Here is a 24,267-nt window from a genome sequence, read left to right as displayed (position 1 = left end):
ACTTATATGGAATCCTTATACTGTTAATCTTGCCCCGAGAAAAATAAACTATGTCATTCTTACCCCACCTTACCTTACATTGATTCAAATGTCAACTGACTATAAACGGTGTAAAGCTGAAAAAAGACACGGTACTTCTGCCCTATGTGATTTAGGAGTTATTATTATCTAATTACTACTAATATGAGCAAAGTATATAATTAATAGGACGCACAACAGACGTATCAGTTTTTAGTCTTTCAATAATAGTCCAAATATAATCGCTACAGCTTTAAACATTTAAAAAACCTTGAAATATTCCACAAACCTGTATTCACGACGTTATATTTGTGTGAATCCCATACCGCGTGCCACCAAAACAAGTGAACGTCGATCCTGGCTTTCAAAGGTACCGTGATGAAGACGCTCTCCAAACAGCCGGGACGGCTAACACGTTAATTTGGCTAACGAACCAAACACGAGGGCTCTTACAGAAGCGCTGCCAGCTACATTCGCTTTTTGACTTAACGCTGCAACACTAAGCTCAAAGCGAAATCCATGCGGCCGAGTTTTGAAGGCAGAGTAAATGTTGGGTTTCATATGAACACGTAACATTTGCAGTGGAATTTTTAAGGGAGAAATGTTTGGTACTTTTAGATTTCACTATGTGTGCCGGGTGACTTTATTAACAATGCTTGAGCCACCCTATTCATGTGATTTTCATTAGGGTAAATACTTTTTAATAGGTACCTACAAGTATTTTTATCATAGAATTAGTGATATTGAACTTCAAAAATAAATGATATTGAATAGGTACAATAACAGTTCCATTCAACCTAAGTTAAAATTAAATGCAAAAGTTCAGCCATAACAAACACAAACTTCAAGACAATAAATTGTTTACGCCCAAACTTGAAGCAAACTTGGGGATTCCACTTTCAGCTGACCTTTGATAATGGATTTCCGATAATTCAACATCAACGCCTACTGTTGACCTCCAAAGATTATGGTAATTAATTCACAAATATTGCCTAATTTGTTTTCATCATTTAAATAAGGAAGGTAGATTAGGTTAGTACTAGTATAATATGCCTTGGGAACACAAAATATACAATACAATAAAATACATATAAAATACAGTATTTTTCTTAATTACTCGTAATGCATGTCAATTATAAGATGTAATAATGTTTTGAAAAGATGTGTCCCGCCGAGTTTGTTGCCGGTCCCATATTGGGATACATTCCTCCAATCGAGGGGGATTTAAATCTTCTCGGTGCAGAGGTGTACGGTTGGAGCCAGTTTAGGTTTATTTGACGTTCATAAGCGCATTGTAATATGCCTACTTGAATGAACTATTTTTTATCTTTTATCTTTATCTTATCTTATCAATACAAATCCTGTTAAAGCATCTCTTAAATATCTTAAAGATAAATAGTCTTTAATTTTGATATTCTTATTTTGTTTAAATTAAAACTTGCCTACGGTGTGCGCAGTATCTTCTATTATTTATTTTTTGTTGATCAAAATTCTAATAGCAAAATACCTGAAAGGACTAAAATAATTGAAAATAATGGCGAGCTGTTGGGGAGTAACGACCCCACGGACCCGAGTGCTCCCGAGAGTCGGTCAGGGTCTCCGTCTCCGGCGTGTCTTCGTCGATCGGAGGAGTGGACCCCAAGGGGAGCAGGACTCTCAGCTCTGGCTTGCCTTAATTGGCTGTCCAGAGAGGAGTCGTTAGAGCTATATGCTCCAGGGGTGGAAGTGAAAGATGCATAAGACGCGAGTTGGCACAGTGGCTGGTAACAGCCACTGGGTAGAAAGCGGCGCACACCTCTCGACACCCCTGAGCCGTTCACACCGATGTTGCTCCTGATCGTCTTCACGACGGCAGTTCCAGGGACCCATCTAGTCAGCGGCAAGTCATCACCTGCCTCGATAACGTGTTTTAGTATTGTTATGGCAGGTGTCCGGAGTTCTCTACAATAGCCCAGTCTCATTGTCCACCCAAACTTCAATCCATAGACCGGTATACTATTTACTTTTCCTACAATAGTCCCAATGCCTGCTGCGACCAGTTCATGAGTGTTTATTGTTGCGCCTGTGAACGGGTTCCAGCAGGCGTTCTACATGACATAAAAGCTCTCCAAGGGGCCTCTACGTGTTGGATCTATATCCCCACGCAAGCCTATCAAAAGACCGGGTTTTGTAGGCCCGTGAATTCCAAAATGGAGAAACAAATAATTTATATGAATTATTTATCTTAGTCCAGAAGTTTCAACGGTTAATACCCAACGGGTCCGAATTCGTAGCACTTTCTTCAGGTGACTAGTCAGACTTCAATTCTTTGAAGACGTAACGATACTTAACGCAGAAATAAATTTAGATAAACGAACTTGACATTATAAAGGTGTACCCGGCGACCCTTGTGCGGCTAAAATGAGATAAATGGTTGCCGATAAATCATACGTTGCCCGTTGATGGCGCGATTTGTCAGAAAATAATGATGTTATGACCTATGAGGGTCAAAAACTTTCGGGAAAACTAGCGTCGTTTCTGTTAACATTAAAATAGGTAATGATTTGGATATATGTACTCATCAAGATTTTCATCATACGACTTTTTAAGAACTGTTTTTAACTTGCGTATAAGAATGCCTATAGTAGAAAATTAGGCTTCTAACGTCGGTTTAGTTTAAGATGTCCACAGAAAAGACGCATAAACTTAACTCATACTAAAAAAGTCTCTGACTCGTGACCGTCAAAGACGTCAAAGGCTCTATTTTATAGTAAGAACTAATAATACTAATACCTACTTTGTACTGCAAAAAATAGTCCTAATGATAATTGATAGTGTCAATTTTTTACGATTTCTGGTGTTTTTTTAACGGTTTTTCATTTCTTAATATTTACTTGTTTTAATCGTGTACACTACAACGCCAAATAAAGAATCGAATAACACTAGAATAAAATATGATTTTTCATATTTCTAGCCTGTAAAATAATCCGATATTATACTAGCTTTCGCCTGCTGGTACGTCAACGTAGAAGTCGCAAATTTTTTCAACACCATTCCCCCTTAAATGGTTAGATTTCCAAAATTCCTTTCGTACTGGAGTACCTACCTACTACAACATTCGTAGAATATTATGTTTTTAATTTCAAGGTCCTACGTTTAATGGTTTAGGCTGTGTGTCGTCTGTCACGCGACTGTTTTATGTATATAGCTGTTTAGATATAGCAGGTATATTCAAAGTGGAGCGCAATATTTTGCAAATAATGTTAACAAATATGACGGATTTTGTCAGCATTTCACATATAACCTAGTTTTTACGAAGGTTCTTTTCACTGGAATAGTAATAATCAAAATATATTTTAACTAAATTCTTTACGTTTCTCGGTTTCTCTACGTGATCGAATCAGAAATGAGGAGATCCGTAGACGAACTAAAGTCACCGACATAGCCCACCGGATTAGCAAGCTGAAGTGGCAATGGGCAGGCCACATTGCACGCAGAGAAGATGGCCGATGGGGTCGAAAAGTGCTCGAGTGGAGACCACGGACTAGCAAGCGCAGCGTAGGACGTCCACCCACAAGATGGACAGACGATCTTGTTAAGGTCGCCGGAAGACGCTGGATGCGGGTCGCTTCCAACCGGCACGTATGGAGGTCCAAGGGGGAGGCCTATGTTCAGCAGTGGACGTCTTATGGCTGAGATGATGATGATGATGATTTTAACTAAAAATTAATATGAATAAGAAGTTTAAGCACCTACCTACCTATTCAAACTGTTGATAAGATAATGGTTGTCTTTAAAAAGGACGAGATTACGAAGTAATGAAGGTAAATTGGTTTGATTACAATATTTGCAATTTTTATTGAATGCCACATTAATAACTCATATCTACAGTAAGTTTTGCTTCCACAAGTCAGACAAAGGCGTAAGATTACTCAAGCGGCTACGTAACAAACGACTGTGGTCAGTTTTAATAAATTATGGGTCAGACGTGACCCGTGGCAAAGGTCACAGATTAACAGCGAGGTATTTCGGGTTCCGCCCGACGCTGTTTCCATTTCTGTTCTGGACACGTCTGATTTGTACCTCCGGTATATTTCGATCACATGCAACTGAGGCTGGTTTTCTGTTGGGACGGTGAGGGTTTGTGGGGCGTTGGTCCTGAAATAAATATTTTAGGTCATATTATTTCAAGTAACCGAAGTTTAAAAAGCTAGAAGATAATTATGTAAGTAGTTGAAATGTGGATATTCACTAATATTCTATTCAATTCACACTTACTAATCTTCGCAGGAGGACGTATGAAAGACCTTGACCGGAGATTATAAGCAAGTGCTGAGTCAATTGGTCAATTAATTTATTGTTAAAGAGAAAACTCAAATAATGTACGCCGGCATTGCTTAAAATAGGTAGGTTCCAAGATTCAGACTGCCACTTGCCGCTTAAGCTGCATTTAAGTATTCTGAACTAATGAATTAGACGTACTCGCGAGGTCATTACATATACATGATGTTGACCTTTAGTGGCCTGACAACGCATAATAGACTCGCCGCAGCCCAGGGTTGTTACTGCAATCGCTTGCCGAGCGCAATCAAGTTGAACATTACAGCGAACCAGTATAAGCGCCCTTATATTACGCGTAGTAATTAATATGATTGAGGATTAAGCTGTATGCTAGTTTGCATGAGTGTTCGACTCTGTAAGCAATGGTAATTTGCGGCCAGGCGTGCGCTTGCATTATTAAACGAACCTGGTGAACCAAACGGCTGCTTTTAATTTTATGCCCGACTTTTAAAACCTTAGCTCAGGGGAACTGTTCCAGCTACGGCCCTAAATTTAGATATTTGCCAGCCGATATGAAGGGTCGAATTGAATTATTGATAACGTTCAGCGAGCCGCTGTTACGAGGAATAAAGTGGCTTTTAGGTATTCAGTTAGATTGATATGATAGGAACTGATTTAATTTTCCCACACTTTCTTCCTTTTATCATTTTTGTACTTACTACCATTATAAAAAACGTAATAGCTATGGGGCATTACAATACAATTATTAACCATTTTGAATGATTCACGGTTAGATTCACTAGTCTTATATCCACCGGGATATGAACCGTAATTAGAGAGACCGAGGTGAGTTGTGACAGAGGAGAGTTGTGACATCGTCGATTTTTTGAAATCTATTAACTAGAAACTAGGTCGCAATAGCGCGCGTTTGTTAGTTCAAGTTACGAGCTAACAAACGTACACTATTGCGACCTAGTTTCTAGTTAATAGATTCCAAAAAATCGACGATGTCACAACTCTCCTCTGTCACAACTCAGCTCGGTCTCCCCTACCTTTTGTATTGTTTTTGACCTCCCGTTATTTCACGGTTCATATCACGGTCGATATAAGTCTAGTAATAAAAGAAAACAATACAAAAGAGAGCAGGAACACAAGCAAAGTTAAACAACAGGCATTCTAGATAAGATGACGCTGTCTTGACGAAGTAATAATACGACTTTATTTTAAAGGCTATTATTAAAATATATATTTCGTCCGAATCCAATATTATCAATACATATACAGGTTGTTTGGTACATCGTTTGCCAAATAAAAACGGCAGATAGCTTGAGTCATTTGCTATCTTCTCATGCCTAGAAAAACAAAATTGGCCATAGTCTTTTTTACTACTACGCAAGTAAAAATTTGAAATTTTCGAAAAACTGTCATAGAAGTGAAATTTTTTTTATACACCAAATTAAAAATTTCTAGGCCTGAGAAGATAGCAAATGACTCAACCTATCTGCCGTTTTAATTTGGCAAACGATGTACCAAACACCCTGTATAAAACAAAGTCCCCTGCCGCGTCTGTCTGTCGCGATAAACTCAAAAACTACTGAACGAATTTTTATGAAGTTGTCATCTATCAATAGTGTGATTATTAAGTGAGGTTTAGGTGTATATGTACCTAGATAAATTGGTTGAACTACACTTGCGAAGCCGGGGCGGGTCGCTAGTGGAAAATATCACATAACTGGTTCGAAACAGATTCAGGAAAACAGTAATTTATTTCATCGAGTGTAACTTTGAGTGCTGTTTTAAATTTAACCAACCAACACTTAAAATACACTGGAGCGTGTCGAATACCCAGAATAAACCGCAATGATTTAATTAAAACATATTTGCAAACTGGCGGTTTAAATATTGTTTCAGTTTGCTGCAGTGCCCAAAAGTCGAGGAAAATACTAAATAAAAATTTGCTGAATATATAGTGAGACATGTTTAGAAACGGCCTAACTCCGAATCCAACCTAATAAAAACATGATCTACTTAGAAGCTGACTAATGGTAACATTCCATTTCTAACCGCAGCTGCACTCCTAGTACTGAACGCGTCGCTGTTATTGTCAATTTCCATAGTAAAATGAACAGTAATGCAGCTGTCGTTGGAAATGGACTGTCACCTTGAATAAGAAACTGTAAAAGTCAAGATTAAACCTACTCTGAATGTGGTAACCTCCGCCCAAACCAAATCTACAATTATACTGCAACTCTTAGAACCATAAAAACGAAAAATTTTAATTTTGTCTGTTGATTTTTTATAATACTATGTAATAAGCTTCGAGCAACACCGGCTTCCGACACGTCGGAAGGGAGGGGCCCAAGCGATATCTCACCGTACAAATCATTCTGCCATTTTTCGCGGGGGGAAGGTGCACACAGTCGCACTTCTCACACACTTACATACAAAATCCAATCAAAGGCCCTACCGCGAACCACGTTCGACGTGTTGCCTCTCTATGGCACTTGTAAATTCATACGTAAGTGTGACAGGGAGGCAACACGTCGAACGTGGTTTGCGGTAGGCCCTCTGTAATGACGACACAAATACATAGAAAATGACACACGTCAAAGACAAATCTTGCAAACCTCGATCTCTTTTTGTGTACGGACGAGTGACTAGTGTCACAACACGCACACTAACACATTTTCTTTGAAGTATGTCATTGTATTCTGAGAGATGAGAAGTCGGATTTGTCGGTCTACCGATCCGCAATTTGTACTGAGCGAGTAAAATCGATAAATCCAACAATTACTTGAGACTAAAATATAATAATTGTATTTAAATGTAATTAAACGTATGATATGTAAAAAAAAATATTACATGTGAAATGTAACACTTTCTTTTTGTAAATTTGATGTCCCCGACCTCTTTTTATAACAAAAAACCGAGCAAACAGGCATTTTTGTGCAGCAGTGTTCACGCGCGCGTCTGGACTCAGTCTAGTGAAAAATCCAAGTGCAACTAGTTTTATTACTCGCGCTAGATTTTATTGACGCGCTAATCTTGTACCTCGGCAGAGGGGAAATAGTGCGAATGCCGCCTCCCTTCCGTGTTGCTCGAAGGTAATAAGAAGGCTTTAAAACAGGCAATTAAATGATGAAAGTTATAAATTGTTAATTTATAACTTTTTAGGGTTCCCTACCCAAAGGGTAAAACGGGACCCTATTACTAAGACTTCGCTGTCCGTCCGTCCGTCCGTCCGTCCGTCTGTCCGTCTGTCTGTCACCAGGCTGTATCTCACGAACCGTGATAGCTAGACAGTTGAAATTTTCACAGATGATGTATTTCTGTTGCCGCTATAACAACAAATACTAAAAACAGAATAAAATAAAGATTTAAGTGGGGCTCCCATACAGCAAACGTGATTTTTGACCAAAGTTAAGCAACGTCGGGCGTGGTCAGTACTTGGATGGGTGACTGTTTTTTTTTGTGCATTTTTTCCATTTTTTTTTTGCTTTATGGTACGGAACCCTTCGTGCGCGAGTCCGACTCGCACTTGCCCGGTTTTTAACTATTTATTAATGTAAATTTGTATGAATTATCTTTTAAGGAGCTTATGTTAATTATGGTGTTATGGTGAACTTACGTGTTACGTTAAGTGTGTCGTTTATATGCTAATACGAGTTATTACGGCGGTACGAATACAAAATATATTTCAGGATGATTATGGCAGCCTTAACCGCTGGCGTAGGTAAGTATGTACTTACTGACACACATAATTATGTTATTATACTTTCATAAAACTTATTGATTAATTTACACGATGAATCCATCTTAAGCTTTTATTTAGGTACAGCCGACGTCACTTTGAACCTTACTCCTTTGCAATAAGGCGAAAAATGTAAACATATCTATGACGTCGATTGTACCTGTATCAAAATTGTGGAATACAATTTTTTTCAAGTGTTAAATAATTGATCATTTTAGGTCCACTTGCATCATGCAGGGGTTAGCCACTAACTCGGAGTTTACCGTTAACACAGGATTAAATTATAGGTACTGGTGACTCCGAGTTTAACCGGTTAACACCGAGTTAGCTGCTAACCCTGGATATCGCATTATTTTATGTAACATCGCCATGAGTTAAAATACGAAGTAAAAGTATCTACAAAACATCATGCTACAAAATCTAACTTACCTACCTACCGTGTTCCCTTGTTCTGAACAAATAAAGTGACCATTATATAACAACAGGTATGTTTGTGAGTGCGACCACGCCTCTAGCATTAGGTGGATAAGAAAAGTAAAAAAATAAAACGTCGAAATAAAACATGCAATAGAAATTCTGCTGAAATGTCGTCATGGTTCCGGGAGGTATCTAATTAAATGGTTAATCGTGAACTTTTCTTGCCAATATCGGATTTCTAACAAACACTAATTGTGCGCTTACGTCTAATAGCTGCATCCAATTAGCCCCAGGTGAACAAAAACTTCTTCACTTAAGGCTTAATTAACTTAGACATTCATTAAAAACATTTTTTTTGTGATCTCATGAGGTTTTTTATAAGCAAGTACAGGGTGGTTCACTTTTGTACGGAGAAAAATAAGTTGTAATATTTTTCCTGACTTTGCTCACCAATGGAGTCTCCCCACTCTAAAAACTATCTACTTCAATTTTCAAAAGAATCGAATAACGTTTAGAGGTTGCACAAGTTGAAAAGGTAGAGTGAGAACCCCATACATTGCGGGAAAATGAACTATTTTCTAAAATGACAAAATATAATGAACTGATACTGAAATCGAATGAGAAAACTGAATTTTGCGTCTAAAACACGATAAAAGCACTTTTCCTTTGGAAAAAGGTGGAAAAACTGAAAAATCTTAATTAGAACATTTATCGAGTAACAAAAATCGAAGTTTATTACTCATTTTAAATTTTATTTATATGTAGAAGGTTCAGTATCACACTACTCTCCGCTTTGATGATAGCCGCTTAAACCATTTTCTACCCTCCGATGTAGAGTCGTTGGTTATTTGAAAAATCTTTGTTGATGATGTGCAACCTCTAAATGTTGACCGATTTTAATTTTTTTAAACGTATAATTTTTTTTTATCAGTTAGAACAAGAATTCGAGCAAAGTCAGATGAAAATCGAAAATTCGGAAAAATGAAACACCCTAGCAAGTAGATTATTTATTGTACTCTGTTAATAATTAAAACCCAAATTTTACTATACAGAGCGAGCGTCAATTTAACTTTAGGTAAGGTTTCTGATTTATCTAATTCACCTCCAATTTAAAGTAACTCGTTATTTTCCTTCCCGGCCGCTTGATCCGACATTGACATGGAAAATAATTCCTCGCTGTTTGATCACTCGGACTTTATAGAATTTTATATTCCAGTTACTTCGACCATCTAGTTCTAGGCCAATCAAATTAGATTTTTTCCAAGAATTAATTCTCAGCAAGCTAGAAATCGTCTTAATACCTTAATTTCCAATGACAATGCAATAATATTATGCTAACATGGAGCTGATCTGACGATGCAGTTGGAAGGTAACCAAAGGAACTCCTCAATGGGAAAACATAAACACATTGAATTTAGGCTCATTTGAAAGGTCTCGAAAAGTATATATATACAGGGCGTCCCACGGCTATGCCACATGGAGGGAAAGTACCCTAAATATTGTAGATGGAACATTTTACTGAAAGAAGACATTATTTTAATTTAAAAAACAATTTAAACTGCATTCATAGATTTTTAAATAATTACATGGTTGAACCGGGAATCGAACCCGCCGCACGAGAAAAAAAAATCACCCTGTAGCTTTATCATACCGATCGAAAGGCTTGATCATAAGGATTATTTTTTGCTAAATAACATAGTGTCGGAAATAAAAGGAAGACCATGAATTTTAACATTTGATGTGAAATTCAGCGAAATAATCAAAAGAGTGCGGCTTTGTATCAACAGAATGAGACTACATTTTTATTAAATTGATTAATTGAGAATTAAAAATGTTAAAATTCGTGGGCTTCCTTTTATTTCTGACACTATGTTATTTAGCAAAAAATAATCCTTATGATGAAGCCTTTCGATCGGTATGATAAAGCTACAGGGTGATTTATTTCTCGTGTAGCGGGTTCGATTCCCGATTCAACCATGTAATTATTTCAATATCTATGAATGCAGTTTAAATTGTTTTTTAAATTAAAATAATGTCTTCTTTCAGTAAAATGTCCCATCTACAATATTTGGGGTACTTTCCCTCCATGTGGCATAGCCGTGGGACACCCTGTATATATATATAGTTTGATGTAAGTAAATGTAAAGGAAAAAAGTACAGTCGGCAATAAAAGTGTGTATCAAACAATATTTTGACGGTTACTTGACGGTTTGACAGACGCTTGTTCAGTTTATAAATATTGAATAAATAGGTTCATTTACATTTATTCAAATTAAATTACAAGAAAATTCGAATTAAAAATTAAATATTTAGTACCTACCAATACAGTATAAAAAAACCTATAAAGGACCCAATTCTAAAAGAAATGACCCGTCCAGTCACGAACTGTCACGTCAAGCGGTTGACAAAATTTTTTCTTGCTTATGTATAAATATATATTTATTCTATTTAATTTCCAGCGCACGAGCACAAGCCTCTGGGGCGAGTGGATGGGTGTGATGCACGGGGACGAGATGGAGTATGTGTTCGGGCACCCGCTCAACATGTCGCTCCAGTACCATACGAGGGAGCGGGACCTGGCCGCTCACATCATGCAGTCTTTCACTAGATTTGCTCTTACTGGGTATGATTATTCACTTACTACTTACTTGGTCGGCGCGGTGACCCAAAATGAGTCTTGGCCTCCAACACAAGAGCACGCCACTTTGATCGGTCCAGAGCGGTATCCCGCCAGCTTTCGCCGAAACCGAGCTCACGGAGATCTGCCTCCACTCTATCTGCTCAACGGTATTTAGCAACGGCGTCCAGTTGGCCGCCGTCCTGTTACAAATGGTGCAGTGTGTGTTGGACAGTGTTAAAAGTGATATTCCTTCAACCAAAAAACATCACTCTTTATACTGACAGATCGTTATCGTACCGCCATAGAATAAAATAAAAAATAATAGTACGTACAGTCACCTGCAATAATATGTTACACAACAATGGCCGCAAAAATATCTGACACGATCTTATTTGTAGAGCCATAAGGGCGTATTACATATTTGTGCAGCCTTCGAGGAGTAACATAATATTGCAGGTGACTGTACGACCATACAGAAGTGACACTTCCAACTATGAAAAACTATGGATATTCTTAATTTTTTTTTTAAACATCAAAGTTATCTTAACTATAATAACTATATCTAATCAATATATCGTCGGGTGACAAGCAAAAGTCACTAACTAACACCATTGAAATTATTAGACAATAAAGCATGTTACAAGTATAATAAAGTGCATTGTTACTTTAATTTTTTGATAGTACTTAGTGACTTTTGCTTGTCACCCGACGATATAATCTATACCACATTATAGTAATGTCCATTTCCTATTATTCTAGCAACTTTTACTTTCAACGCGATTTTTACTATTGATTACGGTTATTTATAACAAAAGTTCTTACTTAGTACAAATCTACTAAGAAGTTCCTTTCTTAAAATCTTGATTACAGAAGGGAAACTCGTTGAACTTTCGTGCGACTTTCGGTAAAAATCAGCTTAGCTTCTGAGATTACGCGGGAAATGTATTAGATGTAGATAACGCTGGTTTAGTAGTACCTACCTAGTTGTTACCCGCGACTTAATTTTTTTGAAATTTTCTCTGCGTATTTCTTATTTCTTAGGGATATGCATTTTATTTGTTACATTAAGTGACCTGCAGTACAAATTTCAACTTTCTTAATTAAGCTTACATACAAATAGCTGAAGATTATTTTTTCAGAAAATATGTTAATTTGTTTTTATTTCAAGTAGACACACTACTATATAAATTATAAACTGCCGCAATAGCAGAGGACGCTGGTTCGATTCCAGCCGAGGGCACTAGAGTCCTTGGTCACTTTTTCTTAGTATTTGACGTCTATTTTAGTTTATAACATGTAAATATTTCTTGTTTCCAGCAAACCTAATAAGCCAGAGGAGAAGTGGCCGCTCTACTCTCGCGCGTCACCTCACTACTACACATACACTGCGGACGGGACAAGCGGGCCGGCGGGGCCACGCGGCCCGCGGGCCAGCGCCTGCGCCTTCTGGAACGACTTCCTGAACAGGCTCAACGGTCTGAAAGGCATATAACTCGTCTTTTTCCTTCATGTCGTCTCGCTTACGCTCTTTTAGTTCCTATTCATATGGTCTACATACCTACAGTAGTAGACATTACAAAGACACTGCGTCACCTCACTACTACACGTACACTGCGGACGGGACAAGCGGGCCGACGGGGCCACGCGGCCCGCGGGCCAGCGCCAGCGCTTTCTGGAACGACTTCCTGAACAGGCTCAACGGTCTGAAAGGCATATAACTCGACTTTTTCCTTCATGTCGTCTCGCTTACGCTTCTTTTAGTTCCTATTCATATGGTCTATATAATAAAGACACTGCGTCATCTCAGCAGTCGTCTCAGCTCTGCTTTATTTGTTTTCTTCAGTCCTATACATTACAACGACACTAAAGCCGGTGACGCTTTTCTATTTCTCATCACAATTCTCTGCTCAGACAATGCCTTGCACGGGTGAGAGTGTGTGCTTGCGCGAAGGCGACACACATTATGGTTCTTTTTAGGGTTCCGTACCCAAAGGGTAAAACGGGACCCTATTACTAAGACTTCGCTGTCCGTCCGTCCGTCCGTCCGTCCGTCCGTCCGTCCGTCCGTCCGTTCGTCCGTCTGTCCGTCCGTCTGTCACCAGGCTGTATCTCACGAACCGTGATAGCTAGACAGTTGAAATTTTCACAGATGATGTATTTCTGTTGCCGCTATAACAACAAATACTAAAAACAGAATAAAATAAAGATTTAAATGGGGCTCCCATACAACAAACGTGATTTTTGACCAAAGTTAAGCAACGTCGGGCGGGGTCAGTATTTGGATGGGTGACCGTTTTTTTTTTTTGCTTTTTTTTGTTTTTTTTTTTTTGCATTATGGTACGGAACCCTTCGTGCGCGAGTCCGACTCGCACTTGCCCGGTTTTTTTTTATTTATTTTTTATGAAATAGGAGGCAAACGAGCAGACGGATCACCTGGTGGTAAGCGATTACCGCCGCCCATGGACACCCGCAACACCAGAAGAGTTGCAAGCGCGTTGCCGGCCTTTAACATGGGAGTACGCTCTTTTCTTGAAGGTTTGAAGGTCGTATCGGTCCGGAAATGCCGCAGGCGACAGTTCATTCCACAGTTTGGCTGTGCGAGGCAGAAAGTTTCTGGAGAAACGCACAGTTGAGGACTGCCAACCATCCAAGTGATGAAGATGGTAATGTTGTCGTGTAGGGCGATGGCGAAAAGAAGCGGCAGGGATTAATCCGAACAATTCCTCGGAGCACTCCCCGTTGTACATGCGATAGAAAATGCAGAGCGAGGCCACATCTCTACGCAGCGCCAAGGAGTCAAGCCGTTCCGAAAGCCGCTGGCAGTCGACAATTCGAGCCGCTCTTCGTTGGATGCGGTCCAGAGGGAGAAGCTGGTATTGGGGTGCCCCTGCCCACAGATGAGAGCAGTATTCCATGTGTGGGCGAACCTGCGCCTTATAAAGCTGTAGGCGCTGGGCCGGTGTGAAATACCGTCTCGATCTGTTGAGCACACCGAGCTTCTTGGAGGCTAATTTACCCTCTAGATGACCGCGGAACTGGACTTCACTCGAAATGTCGACACCAAGGATTCCGATACTGGCTGCGGCACTCAGGGGAGTGCTCTCAAAACGAGGTGACGCGACAAACTCTAACTTTTTTGCGGTAAACGTGCAAACCTGTGTCTTGCTAGGGTTAAAACGGACTAAGTTAAGTCTACCCCATTCAGAGACTCATATGAATTGTAATTGACTCATGTGAAGAGGTTCATATGAATTGTAATGGTACCTTTCTATTTATACCTATATACCTACGGGTCGAATGTGAGTGCATTTATAGCACGAGATGAATTGCTGTGTGTCTTTGATATGGCATGTCGTGAAGAGTGTCATAAATTATTTGGGAAGCTGTTTTTTGTCGATTTACTAACAAATGAAACAATTTTTTGTTCCAAGTATGTACAATAAAATAATCAGCGTAAGGTCAAGTTAAAAAACTATTACGTTTATTAATAACAATATTTTGATCAGGTCCTTTTTATTTAAAGATTTAAATTAAAAAATGCTACATTTAGCCTTAGATACTCGTATAAATATTTGTATTCCCCTAATTTGCATGTCAAGAAAAGGATATAAGAAAATAAATAATTAATTTTCTTTTCTCTTACGCATATTTGCTTTGTATTTGAAGTTTAACGAGACTAATTGATGTCAATTATAATTCCAGAATTGGAGCGTGTTCCCTGCGACGGGGCAGTCACTGGGCCCTACAGCAGTGTGGCCGGTACTACTCTGCCTGTGGTTCTACTCACGGCGCTCGCCACCACCGCTGCTCTCTAAATAAAACAATAAAAAGTAGTAAAGTCCGTGAAACAGAAAAGTGTGATTCAAATGTGTTTCAGAAAAAAAACGTTGTGTGTAACGAAAGTGGGTAAGAGATTAGACGTTTCAAATGGTGAACAAACATATTTCTTATGGAGATTGGATAATTGGATATTTTATAGCTAAAAAGCATTTTGGATGTTTGGAATGACTGGCAAACGGAACTGATTCTTGTAGCTTAAGGTCTTAGCAAATGTACGCACTGGTTTTAAATCAAGTTAATTTCTGTAGGTAGTATAATTTCCATGAATAATAACAATATAATTTAGGTAGGCACACAATGTTCCTTGTCTAGTTGTTTCGTCTGTTTGATGTTGCAAAAATTTATTTTAATAGTGTAATTAATAATGATAAAATATTAAAAATTTTAATGTTTGATGTTAGGGCAAACATGTACAAAAATGTTATTCGTAATTTAAATATTTAAGAAGTAAACTGCTTGCGTGAGAGTATGCTATGTGAAGTATGTATATTTAAAAAATACGTGTCAATAAAACAATAAACGGCCCTATTCGAACTTTAAGATACGTCAGCTAATAGATCTTGAAACGATATGGATTAGATATGTCAGTGTCAAATGTGACGTTTCTTCAAAGAAAAATGTCACTTTTGACAATGACACATCTAATCCATATCGTTGCAAGATCTATTAGCTGACGTATCTTAAAGTTCGAATAGGGCAGATAAAAAGAAACAATTGAAGTGGACAAAACGTAGCGCTTTTATAATATTCAAATTACGAACAACAAACATGGGCTCAGTTTTATTTTAATGAAGAAAATAAGTCTTTAGAATTTGTGTGTGTTATAATAAGTACATACCATTAATTAGGAAATCTGTTGTAATAAGTTAAAATGCTTTGATTGTAAAAGCAATGCTTTCACTGAAAATTGGATTATCACTATACATATCAAGTGTGCCTCTGCTTGAATAGCAAAATAAAACATATCTTTATTCTAGTGAAATTTAGAATTTGATATAAATATATGAACATATTGTAAAAGTAGAGCGTATACTATGCGACGAATTTTTGTTGAGGTGTTTATTATAATAATATATAGGATGCTACTAAATGCGTACCACTCGAGGATCTTATGAACTTCAAATTCTTATGACTTCAAACAGATGATAGAATATTTTGTAAATAAAACCTTTTTATGAATAAAATGCAAAGTTATTGTTACCTACTTACTAACGTAGTATATATATATATATATATATATATATATATGAAAACTTAGACCTATCTTTTAATTTTGAATAAAAAGCACTTATACCTTACCTTTGTTTATAGGTGGGAACCTCTATTTTCTTTAGAATCTTTACCAAAATACTATACCAACTAATTTAAACTATAAATACAATAATTATTACCTATTGTACGTTTTAATATATGAATCGCGGTTAAAAATAATAAAGGTATCCACACTTTACATAAAATAGAAAATAACCAGAAATATCAGTCTACCCTGTTGCTTAAACTATGAGCCATAAAGTTTTCATAAATCCCGTTCTAAGCCCCGACAAACTGCGGAATTTGTCTAATCTGTAGCTTATAAATGCTTTAAGTGAAAATCGTCTTATGAATTTATATTACGATTTATATATTTTTAAACATGAAATTTGTACCTACTAATTCGATAGGCATAATAAGGACGTATTGGTATTAAAAGCGATTGTCAATTACTACCGAGATGTGAGTATGGAATATGTGAGGGAAACTGAGAAGGATTGCTGAATACTTGTACAAAATTTCGGGAAACAATATTGCATGCCATTCGTCTATTCTACAACACTTAAATGTATGAAAGTAGCATTACAGTAATGACATGTTAATTATGATACTAAATCGAGTATGTATTTTAAGCTTCCCACAAAATGAGACTCATGTTTTGTAATCGCAACGTAAAAAAAAAAGTTTTCCATGATAAACTTATCCACAATATATAAAAAAGTAGGTAGTTCATGAATTGCTGCAATTGTAACGTTACGTATTACAAAATCGTAGCCAAATATATCGGTCAATCATGCAACTACAGAAAACTGGCAGGAGTTTTTATATATATTAATCACATTTTAGAGTATTAATCATTCAACGTCCTCGATTTGATATATTTTATAATTAAAATAATCTCATTGATATGAGCAATTCCACTGAGCATTTTGACACGTCCATTCATTCGATTGCGTATTTTTATTGTAGTTTAGAATAGAACCAGAGTTGCACCTCTGTGGGTAATTATTAAAAAAAGTGTTTCAGCGTTCTAATCGTTATTTTTTGCTTATTACATACCTAAGCTATAACGCGATCACCACAATAAAAAATAATATAAATAATTATGTAGAGTGATTTGGGAAACGTGTCACGGATATAACAAGATTTCATTAAGAAATATAAACCAAACATAGTCAAGTTGGTACAAAAGTTTCTAGTATGGTGACAAATAACTATTTTTCAAATTATAAACAGAGAAAATAATATTTTATACAATTTGGCCCTTCATTAATCACTTTTATGTCACTCTCCTTACTTTATTATGCAAAAAAAGTATAATATGGTCCTGAGTTTTACATAAGTAAAATTGTTATTAATATTAAATTCAAACTTAAGCTTGTTATGTTTAATTTTTCATTAAAAGGATGATCAATAATAATTATAATGCCACAAAATTTCATTCCTGATCACGTTTCTTAAATCACCTAATTATTAATTATGCAATGATACATCAAATTCCTGGTTATCACAATATAAATTCAGTCCCAGTAGCAATCAGTAATTGCCTTGAATAATGTATAACACTGACGATGAATGACATAACGGTTGAAGTGCTGTTACATTTTTATAAATAATCGCCCTGTTATCCACATTTTCCTCATAGTTTGCTAATTGTATGTTGTACCCTGATAGGCGTTTCTTGTTTTACTTTTTTTTTAACTTCACTGCATTCATTATAAGTAGGTATGTCAATTTGTCCTCTCATAGATTATTAAAAAGTAGACACGAGAGTAAAGTGCACACCGATGGCTTTTTATGCATCTTCCGCATTTCAAGAGTCTTGGGACAAGAAATAGAAAATCTTTTGTCAGTTTAATCGTGAAAATCCCAGGTGTTGAATTTGCTTTTTTAAGACTTATACTTTGTTTTTGTTTTTTAAAGACTTAAAGTTTTTTTAATATTCTTATAAAACCCATCGAAACTCTTAACCTTGACATTAGTAAACTACGTAATAGAATTTCAAAACTATACAATTTTTTATTGATGAATTTATACGCTAATAATTTTTGAACGTTATTGTTTCCACTAAAATTAAAAGATCAATACATTTGGATTCCAAATCCCCATAGAAAATGTATAGAAAACTGCATTATGTTGGGCAACTCACTGTATTATTGTGAAAATATACATGTTGACAGACCTGAAAGTAGAAATATCGAATTAAAATATAGTCCAATAGACCATGACATCATCAGCACCTTTATCATAAAGGTTTCCTTACGGCTGATTTCGACCACAGCGAAAAATAGCGATATGGTATGGTATCTACCGGCGCGATTCGAGAAACGAATTAGAGATTAACTAGATACGATATAATATATATATAAATATAAATATAAATATATATATGTGACGTCCCACGGGTAAAGGTACCTTATGGCGGTTGGCGCTTACGTTATTATTAACGCCGCTCCAATATTATTGCGGCGCTATGCGACGTAAGCGCCAGCCGCTACAAGGTACCTTTTGCCGTGGAACGTCACATATCTTTACTATTTCATATCTATTGAATCTCTAATTCATTTCCCGAATCGCGGCGCCAGCCGCCATAAGGTACCTTTTACCGTGAAACGTAACATATCTTTACTTACTTTATTTCATATCTAGTGAATCTATAATTCATTTCCCGAATCGAGCAGTACCGCTTGTTTTCCAAGACTCCCAGAGAATGCGGAAAAGCTTTTACTTTGAATTAAGCACGATTTGAGAAGTTGTATGGGATAGCTTTAATTAGTTAATATTAAGATGTAAAGTGATCTAAATAAGGGTAAGCTAAATTAGTGATGTATAATAAAGTTAATGTAATGAATCTCACATTGTGTTACTAACAAACCGTACGTTGAAATATTCAGTAATTGTAAATGTAAACACATTCAAGTAATACAAAATTATTAAAACTTCCATACTGTTTATGTTTCTCGTTATTTTTTAACTATATACACATATGCAAATAAACAACAACAATATTTTAGCCTTGATTATGCACTTGTAGATAATTAAATACAAAATAGTCAGAGTTTATAAAATTATAACAATATTTACTTACTTAATGATTTACGTAACTAAGTAATGAAAAAAATATTATTATTTATTTAAATATCTTGTTTGTTCAACATAACTTATTATTTTTCTGTGGGCCTAAACTTCTTGTTCTTGAATTCTTGAATCAGCAAAACAATAAATAATCATACGTTTAAGTACCCAGGTATGATTGTTGCATGCGTACATTTTATTATAATAAATAAATGATTGTAATCTACTCAATAGATAGTAGCTCGTAGTATTATTAAATTAAGTTTGGATTTAATGTGATGCAATTAGTGGTTTTTGATAACTAAAGAACAACTGCTTAACCTCCTATTATTGTGAATGAAGTATACACAATCTCAGATTACTCAATCCAGTAGATTAAATGGAACTTGGCTTTGGTATCAGAGACGATAAAATGACAAAAGTGCTAATAACAGTTTTGAATGATTCACGGTTAAGTCTCACTAGACTTATATCGACCGGGATATGGACAATACAAAAGGTAATCACCGTTCATATCTCGGTCGATGTAAGTCTAGTGAAAAATGCTAATCTATGTACCTCCTTGTAGGTGTGAAGTTCGTCATTATTTTCAATACCTACTATAGGGGTACATTCGTGAAGATGGAACGGGATTCCTTTTTTAATAGTCATACATTTTGCATTACGTGCTTGACTGCCACTATCATTTGTTGTTCATAATCTACATATTATAACACCTTTGTGAAATTACCTGTTTCAATAGACAACGTTAAAATATTTAACCTTACAATAATTCCATTGTCCAATTGTGAAAATTAGTGTCCTTTATCATTTATTCGTCTCGTATGATATTACATTCCATGTTTTAATTTTATTCAATAACTATAGTGGTTGGTAAAACGCTTTAGTTCTATAGAATATACATAGAAACTTCGTGCCATACAATTATTAGATGTGTAGAGATTCATAGAGAAATTATAACGGTGTATGTTTGTTAGGGAAGGTAAATGTTCAATGTTATTTGTAAAGCTTCTACCCGATATACGAGCCGCTGTGTGTAGTAGATTCCGCTAGAGTTGCTAAAGACTCATATTATATCCTACGAGGGCCACGAAGAAACCTATTAGGTGTATTTGCTTGATAGTGGCGCTTGTAGCGTCGAGCGAAACTCATTTATCATACAACTTACTAATGTAGAATTCTAAACAAGTGTTGAGATTGAGGTAATAAGAGTTGGAATTCTTTTCCTGCAACGTTTTATAGTGCGTTATGGGAGAATATGTGAAAGCAAGAGGTAATATAAATCTCATAATTATGTTATTTAATATATCTTTTCTCCCCCAAATTTGGACGCACCACTAGCCACGCCGCGTTGTCTAGCGCACTTGCTTTTTAGTGTTCCGTACAAAACTTTGTTTACGGAACACTTATGGGATCACTTCGGTCTTGCAAATCAGTTAAATATGTTTTTTAAGCATAAGAAAGACATGCTTTCAGTGCCAGGCAGAAAGGTCTAATCTTCAATAATTTTAAAATATTCCATTAATTGAATTCAGAACAGTTGATTCGAGTTTTAAAATTGAGGACTATACTTGAGTCTTTACCAAGACACCGCTTTACATTAGGTGCTAATAAATGTATACATGTGGGTAAGTGCACTATTTTTTTGTACTCTTGACAACTAAATGCGAATGACGTTGACAATATCAGTTTTATTTGTATCCAGGTGGCGTGCTTGGTTGTATCTGTAGGCTTTTCACGTGTTAGATGAGTGTGATTTGGTGTGATTCTTTTAGAAATCCTGTTACATATTTTGTACTACATATAAAGACGTATCGAGGTAGTTTTCAGTGTAATGAACTAATGATATAAATTGATTGTAAAAAAAGAGTCATCGTTATATTTTTTTCAAAGCCATGTAGCGTTGTCAGTTTTCTTATGGGGCCCACTGATTAACAGTCCGCCAGACGGTATTCGGCCTGTCAGTTAGAACAAAATTTTCACAGTTCCGAACAACTGACAGGACGATACCGTCCGGCGGACTGTTAATCAGTGGCCCCATTAGAAAGAGACAGTCATAATGCGGAGTAAATGGATTTGAAAATATTAAGCACACAGCATAGTATGTGTATTGATGACACAAAACATAGACTAGGAATTCTCTAGACCGAGTTTAGAGCAATTATTTCATGCAACCGATGATGCCAAAAATGCGGGGGTGCGCGGGACGAGGTGAGCGAAGTCCCGTGCCGTGATTGGTCCGATCAAAGACACGGACCTCACACAAATACACTTTCGACTAGGACATGGAGTAAAATTACCGTTTGCGTGGCAGAGGGGGTAGCGCGACTATACTCAGTCTGGAGGATGTTTTGTCTGTGACACAAAATAAATTATTAATCATTAAGTACCCATGATTTTTGGTTTCACTTGCATACCGAAAAATAAGGAAGAATAATATGATCTTGAATTTCACTAACTATATATTCGTAATTCATTTACTAAAACGGCACTTGTTAGTTGACATTTAAATTTATAGTAAAGATATTTAAATTGGGTCAACAACTCAACGATTAGCTTGGCATCTATTTTTAAAAGGAAAAGGTTCCAATCATACACGATATGGTACTTTACCCTTCTCGAGCCTATTAGTTTCACTTAGTTGAAACCTTGCTTTAGAGTTTGGATATAATATTTCTTAAGAATTAGCTAACTATTAACTGCATTATGTAAATTTGTTTGTACAGTTATATGGAATTTTAATAAATTAATTGTTCTTCCTAAAGTGCGGTCACTGTAGTAAGAATAAATATTTTATCGGAATACTGTTAGACAATAGTTATAATATTTTGCTTTAAATATCCAATTAATATCTCTTACCTGGAAAATAATCAATAAATTGAATTAAAATGTGTTATCATTTATTTCACTTCCTGGAACCCGCTGAAGATTTTATCCAATATACCGGGTGTGGCCTGTAACACGAGCAAAAAATTTAACTGTAGGCTGTACTCCCCATACTGACCAACATTTGTTCAGCAACTTTTAAAGATAAATTGTGGTTTTTGATTTTTAATACACAAGTTTTTTCTAAGACGCAATGTATTGCGAATTTTGTTATGGTTAAGCCATGACAAGCAACGTCAATCACAAATGATATGGCATGGCGATGGCGTCTATTGAAGATAATATTTATTTTGTATGAAAAATAGGAAGTCTAAATACTTCATAATTTTTAAAACTTGTTGAACAAAAGTGTCACCATTTGAGGAGTACAATCTATGTTTTAATTATTTGCTCATGTTACAGGCCACACCCGGTATGAATGACTTTGGTTGTCAAAAGTTGACGTTAGATAGTTCAATTACCGCGAAATATATTATGGCGCCGTACAGCACCATCTGCTTAAGCTCTCTCGGAGGCATAATTTTTCTGAAAATTTTCACTCTTTTTAACTTAATTTATATTTGGTTAAAACAGAATTAGTACTAAATAAAGTTTTAATTTTGAAGCCCTCTGGTAAAAAAATTACGAACAAATATGATCAGTGGAGACAAGTTAGAGCTAATGGGACGTAGTTTGAGAAAATTAATGTAGATGGCGCTGATGTTCAAACTCCTTTGGGGGCACGGCCGTGCCCCCGCCAAGACGAGATAAAGGGCAAAAGGCAGTGCATATAATAAAAGGCAGCGCAACAAGATAATGAAAATAATTTCGACATAATTCTTGTTTTTTATTTGGTCCCATCTAAGTCTGCTGAGAACTACAATTGATGCGCTATATTATAGTAGTACATACAAAGATTACCTACATAACTGAATGTATGTTCTTTAGGCATCGCTAGATGGAGACATGTATTTTTTAATTTGAAAATTGGCAAACTTGATTACTTACCTGTCTTTGGCGAAGTTAAACATTTACTCCGAGGTTAAACTCAATTAAACTGGCCATTTACTGCAAAGCAGAGTTTCCATTAAGATCACAGGGAAACCAAGAAGCAAAGTAACGGTGCTTGCATTCAACCAAAATTAACTCATAACGAAATCATTTCTAAGGTAAATAAACTAATTACTCGAAAAGCTGACAGGGTAGATAATTTGCCTTGAAAAGCAAATTCTGAGAATGATTGCTTATTTAGGTTCAGGTAAAATTTTATTGACGAAGACTAAAATTGAGGTTACTAATTAGGTTCACAAAAATACTGAATCGACAGGTAAGGCGCCTGAACAAACTTTACTCTAAAAGTAAAGATCGTAAAAAATTAAATGTAAACTTTATGAGGTCTCCGGTTTTATCATTAAAACAAAAGCCGCGAAATTGAATTATCACAATCACATTAAAGTATATATTAGTATATATTAGTTACATGTATGTCTAGTACAAATAAATCTATCACGATACGATGTAGCCATATCGACAAAGATTTTTTCACTATGCTTACAAGTTGTTCGTAAGACCCAAGCCAATTTTTGCGTTTTTGGATTTCGAACATTCTTTTATTTCTATTACGGCCCCGACACTATCATGGATACTGACATTACTTTGACGGAATGACGTTTTTAGTGATAGTGTAGGGAGTGTCATGAAGGAATGACGGCAAGTAATGAAGTTTATTTTAATAATTTCCGTCAGTATTGGAGTTATGTCAAAGTAATGATACTAGAAATGACATTATACTGACAGTGAATTGGTTAGAATGATGGAATCAGAAATGACAGAAAGAATGATGGACGATAATGAAGTTATTAAACATTTTTAATATTTTTGAAGAAATGTCAAAATAATGACATTATACTGATAGTGAGTGGAGCGCATCACTCTAATCCCTCATTCCGTCATTTAAAGTACTTTAGAAGAAGGTTTTATACTAACAAGAGTCATTACTGGCATTTAAATCAATAAGTGAAGTATACCTACTCTATTATCATTGCTCTAAAGTTTATTTTCACTTGACTCTTAAGAAAAAAGGAAAATATGCAGAATACGATGCACAAAGAAAATCTCTGTCCCTTTCTAAAAGTTTCCATACATGAAATAAAAATTAAAAACCTTTTAT

The 24,267-nt window shown here is 36.1% G+C and overlaps 2 protein-coding genes across 3 annotated transcripts in view; both read left to right on the top strand.

Moving 5' to 3' along the window:
- Window positions 1-22,128, top strand: part of LOC134664383 (acetylcholinesterase-like) — a 75,258-nt gene extending 53,130 nt beyond the window's left edge. For both annotated transcript variants that reach the window (XM_063520971.1, XM_063520972.1), the window contains exons 5-7: window positions 10,906-11,069; window positions 12,384-12,541; window positions 14,769-22,128. In XM_063520971.1, the coding sequence (XP_063377041.1) occupies window positions 10,906-11,069; window positions 12,384-12,541; window positions 14,769-14,881 (435 nt within the window). In that variant the 3' untranslated portion in view covers window positions 14,882-22,128. The remainder of the gene's footprint in view (window positions 1-10,905; window positions 11,070-12,383; window positions 12,542-14,768) is intronic.
- Window positions 1-24,267, top strand: part of LOC134664380 (serine protease nudel) — a 389,278-nt gene that overhangs the window by 217,920 nt on the left and 147,091 nt on the right. The gene's annotated exons all lie outside the window — the stretch shown is intronic.

The sequence above is a fragment of the Cydia fagiglandana genome, chromosome 5 (assembly GCF_963556715.1).
Source record: "Cydia fagiglandana chromosome 5, ilCydFagi1.1, whole genome shotgun sequence".
Lineage (NCBI taxonomy): Eukaryota > Metazoa > Arthropoda > Insecta > Lepidoptera > Tortricidae > Cydia > Cydia fagiglandana.
This window is presented reverse-complemented; position numbering and strand designations above follow the sequence as displayed.